The 12,818-nt window shown below is 33.0% G+C and overlaps 1 protein-coding gene across 3 annotated transcripts; it reads right to left on the bottom strand.

Annotated features, from left to right (window-relative positions):
- Positions 1-3,092: 3,092 nt before the first annotated feature.
- Positions 3,093-10,361, bottom strand: LOC130653746 (extracellular signal-regulated kinase 2-like). Of its 3 annotated transcripts, none has more exons than XM_057456263.1 (14): positions 10,161-10,361; positions 8,705-8,803; positions 8,524-8,553; positions 8,358-8,448; positions 8,080-8,153; positions 7,721-7,777; positions 7,492-7,530; positions 7,282-7,406; positions 7,003-7,061; positions 6,846-6,926; positions 5,994-6,292; positions 5,670-5,879; positions 5,275-5,316; positions 3,093-4,373 (listed from the first exon to the last, which is right to left on the bottom strand). In XM_057456263.1, exons 1-14 carry the CDS (start codon positions 10,224-10,226, stop codon positions 4,203-4,205), a joined length of 1,443 nt encoding a protein of 480 aa, XP_057312246.1. In that variant the 5' UTR covers positions 10,227-10,361; the 3' UTR covers positions 3,093-4,202. The 3 variants fall into 3 exon arrangements, with proteins under 3 accessions (XP_057312246.1, XP_057312245.1, XP_057312247.1); XM_057456262.1 differs by having other exon boundaries at positions 5,167-5,316; positions 10,161-10,358; XM_057456264.1 differs by lacking the exon at positions 8,358-8,448 and having other exon boundaries at positions 5,167-5,316; positions 10,161-10,186.
- Positions 10,362-12,818: the final 2,457 nt, after the last annotated feature.

Raw genomic sequence — 12,818 nt, 5'->3', positions numbered from 1 at the left:
CTGCACTATATATTGATGAAGCTACGGATAGTAGGAGAATACGTTTTAATATAATCAAGTGAAATACCTCCGGAAAGTACGAAACTTTCATCACAAACCCTAACAAGAAGCCCTGGGGCTCTAATAATTTCTGCTCGCTACCAAATTATTTGATAACAACCTGCTAATTCGTTGTGTTATCGTGCCAAACATTCAAAGAGGTTTGGTGCATGAAGCTCTGAAGATAAAGCACACAAGTGACATTATATCTTATAACAACCGCAAACAAAACGCAATATGTCATAATAAACTCACATTTTAAAAGAAATTGCTAACAAAAAATACAGCCTATCATTCATGGTTAAAAGTCTTGCGGTTGAGACGTTTATGGTCTTAAACGGCATTTAGTTGACAAAAAATCAAAAATTTGATGTGACCAACATTTTCAGCATACTTTTTTTATTAACTGTGCAATTTTTGTCGAAAATAAAATAGTTTTAATTTTTCGACAAATTTTGGCCTGAAATGACATTTAGGTGACAAAAAATCAAACTTTTCTATCATCATCATTTCCAGCATACTTTATTTGTTAACTGTGCCAAATTTGGCCAAAAATGAAGTGGTTTTAATTTTCGGACCAATTTTGGCCTAAAATGGCATTTAGGTGACAAAAATAAAAATTTTGATGTCACCATTATGTTCAGCATACTTTTTTTGTTAACTTTGCCAATTTTTGTCAAAAATAAAGTAGTTTTAATTTTTGGACCAATTTTGGCATAAAATGACATTTAAGGTGACAAAAAAACATGATATTGATGTCACCATATCATGTTCAGCATACTTTGTTTGTTTACTGTGCCAAATTTTGCTGAAAAAAAGTAGTTTTAATTTTTGCACCAATATTGGCCTAAAATGACATTTAAGGTGACAAAAAACCAAAATTTTGATGTCACCATGATGTTCAGCATACTTTTTTTGTTAACTGTACCAATTCTTGTCAAAAATAAAGTAGTTTTAATTTTTGGACCAATTTTCGCCTATAATGACATTTAGGTAACAAGAAATCAAAATTTTGATGTCACCATCATGTTCAGCATACTTTATTTATTAACTCAGCTAAATTTTGTTGAAAATAAATTAGTTTGAACTTTTGGAACAATTTTGGCCTAAAATGACATTTAAGGTGGCAAAAAATCAAAATTTTGATGTCACCATCATGTTCAGCATACTTTTTTTTTAACTGTGCCAAAATTTGTCGAAAACAAATACCAATTTTGGCTTGAAACGTCATTTAGATGACTCCCCAGTACTTAGGGAGCTTGGTTACAAAGTTTAAATCTGTGACATCGCAATTGACCATTTGGGACAGGGTTAGTTAGTTGTCAGTTATACCAATACTATCCTGAACGTGAAATCCCAGGGTCAATTTTTTCTCAAAAAATGCTCCGAAAGAAAAAAACGACGGTTTTAAAGAATTTCCTACGCCTTCGGGCGCTGAAATTCAATAAACGTTTGTAACAGTCACGAAATCTGAGGACAAACCATATTCCTAAATAAAACAAGACGTATGATATACGCAAACAACCTCGCGAATAAAGTTTACAAAAAGCTGTCTATCAAATTGGGATTTTTGTTACGAAGTTAGACACGACATATTTTACTATTCAGATACGCAATAATATTTGTTACACACTTATTTTTCAAAATTGATTTGTGAGACCTTCCTGAACGGAAAATTCCTCGAACTTTTAATTTTAGATGGGTCTGTCTTGGGTGAACCGACTGACAGGAAGAAGAAAGACCACAAACCCACAAACCCCAAAATTTGCGAAATTTATTAATTCAGTTAATTCTGCCTACATTCACTTTTAAAAAGTTTGGTAGAAACACCTTTATTTACTAGTTAGTTAAACAAGTGTTTTGAACACTTGTCTTATCTTTTTAAGAAAGAAAAAAGAAAAAAAAAGTAGAAATAGTTACCAAGATGAGATTCGAACACACGACGACTCCCGTGTCGGTGCTCAGGGAGGCAAAAATTTCCATTCTTGTAGGACACATTTGCGTTTTAATACAAGCTCACGAGCTTGTAATAAAAATACAAGATGAGAGGACGAGGTTGCTAATTCGGTTACATTAAAAAAAATTTTGGAATTTTTTGTTGTCCAAAAATCTTTCCGTCCGAAATTTATGTCTGCCGAAGTTTTTCCGCCCGAAATTTTGGTTTTCCCAATTTTTTTGGAAACACTATAAATGCTCCTAGCTTTCTCTTTGTGTAATTCCCTGTAATAATTAATTTTGAAATTTGATAAAATTCGTTCAAAAGATTTACGCATAAATTTTTTGACTTTATAAATCTGTCCGAAAATTTTTCAGCTGAAATAAACAATTGTGTCCAAAAGTTTTTCCGCCGAAAATTTTAGTTTTTAATGTAAGTTCCATTTATACTTCAGTTCCAGATCAAGTTTTATTTATGGTAGTGTTAACTTTGTGGTTGATAGATATAAGTTATGTAACATTTTTTTTACATATTTCAACTGGAAGATGGTGCTGTAAATTGCCCCAAAATCAAGGGTTTTTTCATTCTTGGATAGCACAGAACATACGGTTGCTTGCGTGTCAATATAAAATGAATTGCCATTTACTAGAAATTTAGTGGTATATTTAGTTAAAGCCATAAAAATTTAAACACTTTTTTTTCTTGATACGTTAGCTATTTTCTCTCTTTAAAAATATTCTAGCGAGTGCTGGTCGCTCTGACTTTATTTTATCCCTCAGAATAAACGCACTTTAATTTTTTTGCACATTCCCAAACTATCGCGTTGAAAAAATTTACGAAGAATCATTCTAAATTGTAACTTTCTATTACTCGAACGATTTAAGTTGTGTTTAAAAAAACCCTATGCTCACATAAGTGGAAGTACGTAACTCATTGGGGAAGTTCGTAGGAATACAAGTTTGTTGTTGGCCAAACGAAACACTTCTATTATATGTATCAGATGAAAGTTTGTAAACATAAACCTTGGACTCTAAACGATTATTCATAAATTGGCGACATTCAATACTACACCACAATAAACGTGCAGTTCGCGCAGGAAGAAATAAACAGAAAAATATATTGATAAATAACGGTTGTTCGTCTTCGTAAAAAGCACATTGCAATTTAAACATATTTACAAAAACAATTAATTTATGTCTAAAAACCATTACAAATAACAAATTGAGATTACAGGCTTGTTTTACGTCTTTAGCTGCATGGTCTGAAAGAACGGAATGATGAAATCGGAATTAAATTTTCTGAAATTCGTTGAAAAGGTGATTGTATACATTAATGTTTTTTGACTTCTGAAGGGAGAACTTACGTCTCGAAATGTATACGCTAAACGTCAAACGGCCGTTAAGCAGGAATGGGTTTCATTTCAGCCTCACTGATATCAATTTTCATTAAATACTTGTTGTTTGATTTAGACATTAAGGAATTGGATGTTGGAGTAATAATGGTTAAATGAGATAAAATATTTATTTCGGTCTGTCATTTAGCGCACACTTTTGGTTTGCGAGTCGTCACTCGAATAATTTGTAAATCTGAAATTAATTTAAAATTGAACGCACAATATATTATTTATTTTATTATTCACATAAACATACAAAAAAGAATAACTTAAAAATCATAACAATAAATTTCGCTAAAAATTCATAGATTCGCGCCATTTTTGTTATTCGCGCGCATTTGTGCGCATCTTTTATTACCTTTAAGTTTACAGTAACATAACACTGGCAGTTAAAGAAATCATTAATAGTTCCCACAATAAAATGTGCGCGCACTTTCCCTGAATAAAAAAAACCGCAAAATATATATTAAGATAAATGCATCGCAACGCTTCAATCATTTGTAATAAATGTTAAAAAATTAATTCGTCTGGCAAGAAAGAAAGATAAAAATAGGAGGAGCTACCCACGGTAAAACCACAAATGAGATTTCTGCATAAGAACACGAACAAATTCATTAAATGAATGTTATCTATACATTTCGAAAGGGAACAACCCATTTGTTTTTCATATTACCCAATCCCAAAGTTTTTACGGTCTATAAATTATAAGTACATAATAACGTAGTTTAGACCTATATCTAATATAGAATTCGGGTCAATTAAGATATTGACATAACAGCATAGCATAGGTAATCTCTTACATCGGATTGTTAAGTTTGCGGAAACGTCGTCAACTTATTTCAGAGATAATCCTTGTACAGCATTAAGAGTGCTCTTTGAAACTGTGGCATGACTTTGCGTGTAACTGGCCATCGTCAATCCAGATGCGCTGTTATTTGCAGGTCTTCTTCCCGGACGGCTAGCGCTGGCAGGTTTGTTTGATGCAGAAGGTCTTTGTTGTGGAACCTGAAAATATGGCAAGTGAGATTAGAATTCACCAGCCGAGAAACACGCTGGTTTATCCGTAAAAGATTCTTAGTCTTCATTTCCATGTGTGTGCATTGGTGCAGCTGAATTTGACTAACATTTTCGTACGAACAGATAAATTATTATGATACAAGGAACTCTCTCTTCATCAAAATTTGTTCGAGGTAAAAAGGTTCGGGATAAGAGAGAAAAGTAGCTAAAACGTTACAGAAAGGGGTTAAGGTGCATAAAATAGGGTATAATTCGAGATGATATGAGTATACTGTAGAAAAAGAGTGACAAAACAGGAGTCATTTGGACAGAAAAAAAATTATTTAGTAGAAAAGTACCAAAACATAATTCTAAAATAAAACATTTTTTCTATTTAAAAAAAAGGTTCCCAAAACTTTCATTAATATAATTTTTTAGCGGGACCTAATTTCGCAGAATTGATAAAAAATCAACGCAACACGAAATGTAAGGATGTGAAGTTATCACATATACAAACTATTTATTCTTTTGGTAAACTACAGAAATTCAGAAAGTGAAATAGAGTTCTGGCTACATAGCTAGGATATAGTTTTTTAGTTTAACGGGTTAATTATTTTGGCCTTTTACAAATTATCAACAAAGTTAAAAAACGTCTTGATTATCTGCCAGTTGCGTCCTTACATTTCTGTTTTCTTAACATTTCTATCTACGTTAACAACTGATGACAGTATTTTATAACATTCCATTAAAAACACTCAGATGGTCATGCAAACTAGAGGAATAGGGACGAGGTTGCTCTTACCATCTGGTTACTGGTCACGTGCAACTTATCATTGGGATTATTTCTAGTTAAAATATCGTGATTAGCTTTTCTGTCATATTGTGCTGAGATAGGTCTTGCTTTATTCACCTGTGGACTTTTCTTTGCCGCATCTGCTGCTGATATCGTATGCTATAAAATATGGTTAAACACGGTATTATTATTTTCCATTAATTTACCTCAGAATAGCCACTTCATGATGGCCCTAAGAAAGGGGGGGGGGGTCCTAGTGTATTTAAAGTTCCCATTGAGAATCAAAAGTTGTGTAAGCACAGCTCCATAAGATATCAATCCTATTCTTATGTTGAACTCTAAACAGAAACAACAGATTCACAGTTTTATAGTGTCTGGCATGACTTCGCTGTGATTGGAACGTATGACCTTCCGCACTAGAAGCGACTGCTCTACCACAAAGCTATCAGTCGGGAAATAAAGCTAGTTTAATTAGTCGCAATAAACTTCATCTCATGCATACAACAACATACATTTGGCGAGTTGTGTGCGACATCTCTCCTTCGTGCATGATTAATTGGTGCTGATTTTGTTGGACGAGTCTGTCTGCTCGGCGACGAAGTTGCCTGTTTTGCAACAGTTTCCACTGGAGGTTTCTCGTCTTGCTTTCCTGCTGGAGTCGCTTCCAGTTCTTGTAAAGTGCGACGCTGCCTTCTAATGTCCAATTTTTTTTGAAGAATACTCTAAATATAAACAGATTTTCTTAACTGCCTCAAAACTTCAATTAGGCGCTCTCCGGAATAGCCGAATAAAGGGAGAAACAGTCAACAAATCGAAGAGCAAAACAAAAAGCTTACGTCATATAATTTCGTTCGGTATTCTGCCACAGATAACTGCACGTCGTCGTCTACAGGTGGAACAACGTCGTACGTCAAACTTAATTCTTCAGAGGGGTTATGAAATTTTGCTAAGTAAGGATGAGTGAGTGCTTCTTCTGCACTAAACCTTTTATCCGGATTAAACTGTAAGAGATTCATCATTAGGTCTAACCCATCGGACGGAGCATCAGGAAGTAGATCTTTTAGACTACGTCGTGAACGCATTGTGGTTTTGTCGAGAAGAGAGGTGCTGTATGAAGACTTGATGCTGTCAATATCTAACAAAACGCAAATTTTCATCAAAACTAAAGTGCATTAGATAGGTGAATATCCCTATAAAAATTGGCTATCTATATTAACAACTATTAGAGAATGCACAAATCTAACCCTTTGATGGCTAAAAGTTTTTGAAATTTTTAAAGAAATTTCACCAAAATACCAGAATTTTTCATTAAATTGTTCAACTACCTGTGGAAAGTTATTTCTTTACTCTTTTATTTCGGGTACTTAACAGCGCCCTCTTCCATGTAGGAGCATCGCACTAACTCCATTTCTTACAACCCCCTCCTAGTGCCATATGTGCGCCCAAAAAAAGGGGTTTTAATCACATACACTCCAAACGCATTTTGGGATATTTTAAAATTTTCTAATTATATGTAGCGAGGAAGTACAGTGTGGCAAGCTTTTTTAAACAATTAAGTTGTAAATTTTATTAGTACTGAAAGGCAACATAACGAGTTCCACAGACAAAAGGTTGTAGTGGCTATAAAGCATCTGCTTAAGCTACATCAGCTAAAATTCACAATGAAACTTAAAAATAGCAATTCTTACCACTTCTTGAAGGAGTAGGGATTACTGACATAATTCTTTCGATTTGATTTAAGGTTGACGTTCCAGGAAATAAGGGTTTTCCTAGAGTAAATCATATTTATGTTTTATTAAATAAAAACACATAAAATATAGAAGCAACAGGCAAACAAAAACAAACCTAACAACATTTCTCCAAGGATACACCCCATAGACCACATGTCAACACCTTTTGTATATCTATAAAACGTTTACATATAATAGTGTTTTTATTATTCAGGGACTCAAATTGACAAGGGACAATATTCCCTCTTAGAAATACACTTTCTTCCAAATAATTATTTTTCATTTTAAACTTTGCGGAAAAGGGTGGTATAACCTACTCACTATTAAAATTGTGCCCTATTTTTGTTATCACGTCCTTTTTTGTTGTCAAGTTTTGTTGTAAACTAGTACTTACTTTGGCGAGGCTAATAAGATTTCTGGAGCTCTATACCATCTTGTAGCTACATAATCTGTTAAAGTTGGATCACCATGCTCCAATGTTAAACGTTGTACAGAACGAGCAAGTCCAAAATCGCAAATCTGAAAAAAAATTATAGCTATGATCTATATATAGGTGTTATTGAAAAGTTTTCCAAAGAATTCCAATTAAAATCAAACTTCATACCTTTATAAAACATTCTCTGTCCAGCAGAACATTACTAGGCTGAAATTAAATAATTAAGTCTACATAAACTATGTATCCATGACACAAACCAGCAATGGAACCTATACAAGCAAGAAGCATTCGTTTTTTTCTCTGTATTTGCAGATTTTCATTATCAACAGTTCAGTCATATTCAACTAGCTTTGAAAATTTAGATATTAATTAAAAACAAACAAATTGAGCATGATACCTTTAAATCTCTATGAATCACATTGCCAGAATGAATATATTTGATTGCTTTAAATAACTATAAGATGCAAACAAGAAAGGTGTGATAGTGACCATAATACAAACTGTTTTATAATTTTAATTTATTAACTCCATTTTATTTAAAGTTATTAGTCATGCAGTTAAAACATTAAATTATTAATTATTACAACTCATATTGAGATACATTATGTAACTAACTTTCACAAAAAGTTATGATGTATAAAACAGCTTATACTATTAAAATATAGCATTTTTAATATTTGATTTTTTAAAAAAAACTAAAGCTTAAATGGATAAACTGGGTGTGTGGACAATTCTGTCAATAAAATTTTCACATACCTGGTACATAACATATCTTTTGTGAACATCTTTTAAAATACTTCCTTTTTTGATCACATTATGAAGATCAGTATCTAAACACACAAATATATCAAAATAAAACAAGACCTTTAAAGGCCATTTTAAAAACCAAAAAATTTAACATGTGAGTTGCCTTTGACAGCCAAAATAATTTTTTGAAATAATTTAAGATAATATGTTACAGCACAACTAATTTACTTTCGTATAAAGGATGAAGCTATCTTAGGAATAATCTTTCGAAGAAAAAAAATGCTTACCCATAAATTCAAACACAAGATATATATCTTTATCATTGTCAGCTTTGACAACATTCAAAAGTTTGATTACATTATCATAATTTCCAAACTCCTATAACATACGTTTGTAATGTTTGATTGCATATTTACAGTGTTAAATATTCTTATAAAATGAAAAATAAATTACCTGTAGAAAGCATATTTCTCTGAAGGTTCTCTAAAAACATGATAAAAGTACATCAGCTGTAAAATTCTAAAAAAATCCACTTTAAGCAGATAAGTTTTAATTTTTTAAAGATGCTCTTTAAACGGTTATGCATAAGAGTTTTGTATTTAATTGTATAGAAAAAGGAAAATTTAATGATTACCTGGGCATCTGTTTGGTTTCTAAATGCATCAAAAATTTTCTTTACAGCTACTACATCTCCAGTTTTTCGGTCAATTGCTTTCCATACAATGCCATAGGCCTAAAACAATTTATCTTAACTCTGTTTATAATTGTTTATAATAAAAAACATGATGATATGACATTACGACAAAAATATAACAGCATTAGTATCATTCCTCATTCTATAAAGAAAATAGGAAACTCAAAATTGTGAGTGATAGCTGTATTTAATTAAGTTACCCTCCTTTTAAACCAGTTTCAGTGCAACCTGTTTTTTTGTGTTGGGCACAAGATGCAGGGGGAAAATGTAAACACCAGACTTATATAATTAGAATCTAACGAAAGTCAAGCTAGAATCCTTGAAGCGACAGAACACATATGAAAACTAATTTCAGTGCCTTTTGTATTTTGTTTTCCTAAAATCTGTTTATCAAAGTAATAAGCCAATGTTTTCCTAAGTAAATTACAGAATTTTTCTTTTCTATTACAAAGCTAGCTACAGGCCTAACATAAAACTTCACAATGTAAGATTTACAGGATTACCCTTCCATTATTTATTTAATACTTTTGATTGGCTTAAAAGGTAAAACCGAATATAAAATATAGTCAATTTTAAAAATTGTTTTTGCCTTTAAAGCCAATTAAAAGTATAAAAAAAAACTTTTGTCATGCTTAGTGTTACTCTCTCCACCCGTGCCTCTATATGTTGTCAATTAAAATATATACCATCTGTATAAGTGCATGTATTTTTCAGGCAAGAAAGCAGGACAAAAAAAAGGAAAATGACCATATTAACTGAGATTAGTCTTGGTAAATATTATTTTCTCTGCTTTTTAATAGATGTACTGTTTTGATATTATGTAAGAACAGCAGACATGCCAATACGCACAGGCAAAGAATATAAACAACAGACCACAAAAATAAAAGATATTAAGGAAAAAAGGACTAAGGACAAAAAAAGAAAAAAGGACACTAAAATAATAATTTAGAAACAACAAGCCCATTGCATTATTTCTAAAAATCTTGAAATAATTGATATAGCCAATTTCACTATAATTTCCACAACTCATCTATCTAGATAGCTGCTAGCTATATAAGATCAGGTTTTAATTTGCCTTTTTCAACTTTATTTCTTTGATTGCTGCAGTCTTTTGTCAATATATTTGGCCTGTATGTATGCACATGTTCTTGCATATAGCTATGGAAACAAAATCGAAACATATGTCACTACACAAAAACTTGTCAACTACCTAGCTCTAGCTACCAGCCTTTATTTACAAAGAGTAGTTACTACATATTTCAAACAATTCTTTGATGCTCTTTTAAAATACTGATAGAATAAATAGCTATTGCTCGCTCCCCTAGCTCGTTTTTGGTTAGTCCCTTCTCTAAAAACTAACTGTGTAGTATTAGTTAGTCATTATTTAATGACTTACGCCTTTTCCGAGTCGTTTCTTCACCTCGTACTTTTGCAGGATGTGATTATCTATATCTGTGCTCATTTTACTGCTTTATCATCTTGAGAAAAAAAACAGAACAGAGAAATATTTCTGAAGAAATCAACTCAAGCTACACAACGTTATACAGCTTTCTCCGACATATTGTTATTTTTGTAGCGAACACCCCGCACGCATGCGCTTTGATTTAGAATAACGAAATAAAGTGTTCTGTTGCCATGGTCCGGGGGTTCTAATTTATTTATGCTGATTGTGTGTATGAAAATTTATAAACCAAACGCTATAAAATTTTAAAAAATAACGAATAAGACGAGGTGAACTAACCAGACTGGCTCGGCTTGGCTTAGTGAGAAAAACTCTATTTCGTGTGATAAAAAATTTTCCCCCAACATCCAATACGCTTACGGGATATATTTCATCAAACATATTCGCGCACGTTATGTTTTCGACAGCAAGCAAACGTTTTTTTTGTTTTCACCGTAGATATGGTTAAACTCGCTTGTTCGACATGATAATACAGTCCAATATAGCGAACACCTTGTTTGTTATATAGTGAACACTTTTTTCAGGAACCGGCCGAATCGTAGTCAAAGTCTCATAGAAAATTTTCGAAACCGTGTGAACATCATTGCTGACAAGTGGATTCCATATATGTTTGCGTACCCCATCTGTAAGAACTGTACTTGAAAACTGTGAAAACTGGTAATTGGTAATGATAGAATGTCGAAAGGGATATTTATCATAATTTTTCCAGTTGCCATATCGCATGTATAAAGTCTATATTTGTTTAAAAAAAAACAGAACAAAAACAAAAACAGCCGTTTCTAACATTTTGAAAAACGGCACGAACTTGTGAAAGGAATGAAAATGTATATCCTGACGGGCCCTTCTTTCAAGAAGAAGCTATGAAGAAGGCTGGACAAAAAAGAATTTGCTGACTTTTACAGTCTCGAACGGATGTTTAGAGCACAACAATACAGGCTTGGATCGAACGATTACCGGAGTTGTGCCAGGACTATAAGCCACAAAACATATTAAGTCTGGATGAACTTGGACTATTTTTTAAGGTTTTACAAGAGAAAGGTTTACCTGAAAAAAGAAAGAAAAGTAAAGGTGGTAAGAAATCAAAACAGCGCATGACTGTTATGTTTATTTATTTTTTGGAACCAACTGTCATATTTGGAGATCAAAAGTAACACGTTGTTTTAAATTCCTTAAAAAATGCGTCAAGACCGATGGCCGTGCATTTTGAGTAAAAAAACATGGATTCGGACATTATGGAGAGTGTTTTAGGAAGATTACACCGAAAATTAAAAAGTTATCTTGTTTTGGGACAATGCTACATGTCATCCTGAAACTGCACAGGCCAACCTGACAAACATTAAACTAGTATTTCTGCCTAAAGATACAACATCACGACTACAACCTCTTGACGTCGGTATCAAACAGGGTGAAAGAGCTCAGCCCCAAAAACCATTAAGCAATGTTTTAACAAATGTGGTTTTGACGTTGAGAATACTTTAGTTGTAAATAAAGGAATTGATATCAAGTTTAAAGAATCTTTTGCGCAAATTTCTGTGAAACAATAATTGATGTATACATAGACATTGACGTAGAGACTTTAACGTCAGAGCTGATTGAAACTCAAAACGTAGATTGACGTACGTAAAGGTCTTAAACTTGGAAGCTGTTGCACCATTCGTCGGACGACGAAGTAGAAGAGCAAGAAAATATCCAGATAACAATGATAGTAGCAGAAGTCATCTTGACGGAGTAAAGAATTACGCTAAAAGTTTATAGCGATATGAGCATAATGTTGAATGAGCTAATCGTAAAAGTCGAGACAATAAAACTGGAAAATTTAAGGCAAACACAATCAATGACTTCTTTGGGAAATGAATTTGTAACAGTTCAAACTCTTACTCACTGCTTCTTTCGCTTCGTGAAGTGAAAAAAGCGCTGTGTACGAGTTTGATAAGGTCATGATGCATAGCTAATGACGCAAAGAATATTCAGATTACATCTATAAGTGTCTTTTCTCTGAAAAAGTTCAAACATAGAGAACACCTGGTTATAGCGGACAATGTTTTCAGGAACCGTAGGTGTCCGCTATAGCCAGATTGGACTGTATTTATATTATTCAACAACACTATTTTCACAAGCAAAATAATAATAATTTCTTATCATTTACTCATTCAATCAATATACTTTGATCGGAGAAACTTTCGCGAGTGGAACTTATTTTTAGTCCTTGTAGGCAAAACTAGCATCTCTCAGTCTCGTCCCCAGGTCATCTTGTATCGCAGTCCCGATGTCAGAAATGATACAAGATGCCCTGGGGACGAGGTTAAGCATTTCTAGCGCAAAACATACAAAAGCTTGTAGCTAATGAACGGCCACTAAGATAAGCCTTACAAACAAAAAACTTTAATCAGCTAGCTACTAGAAATTTCACCTATACATCCGACGCTCTCGACCTTCCACGGGACTGCTGGTAAGATAGTTCAAGATAGTGGATAGTCGAGATAGGGAGCGTCAATCGTGACAAAGGTTGAGATAAGGAAAGATTGTCAATATCATGCACACATTAGAAAACTTATTTAAATTTCAAACCCAGACATGTGTAAACGAAGAGAA

This window comes from Hydractinia symbiolongicarpus, chromosome 8, assembly GCF_029227915.1.
Source record: "Hydractinia symbiolongicarpus strain clone_291-10 chromosome 8, HSymV2.1, whole genome shotgun sequence".
NCBI classification, from domain to species: Eukaryota; Metazoa; Cnidaria; class Hydrozoa; order Anthoathecata; family Hydractiniidae; genus Hydractinia; species Hydractinia symbiolongicarpus.
The sequence above is the reverse complement of the archived record's forward strand: the minus strand, read 5'-3'. Positions and strand labels throughout refer to the sequence as shown.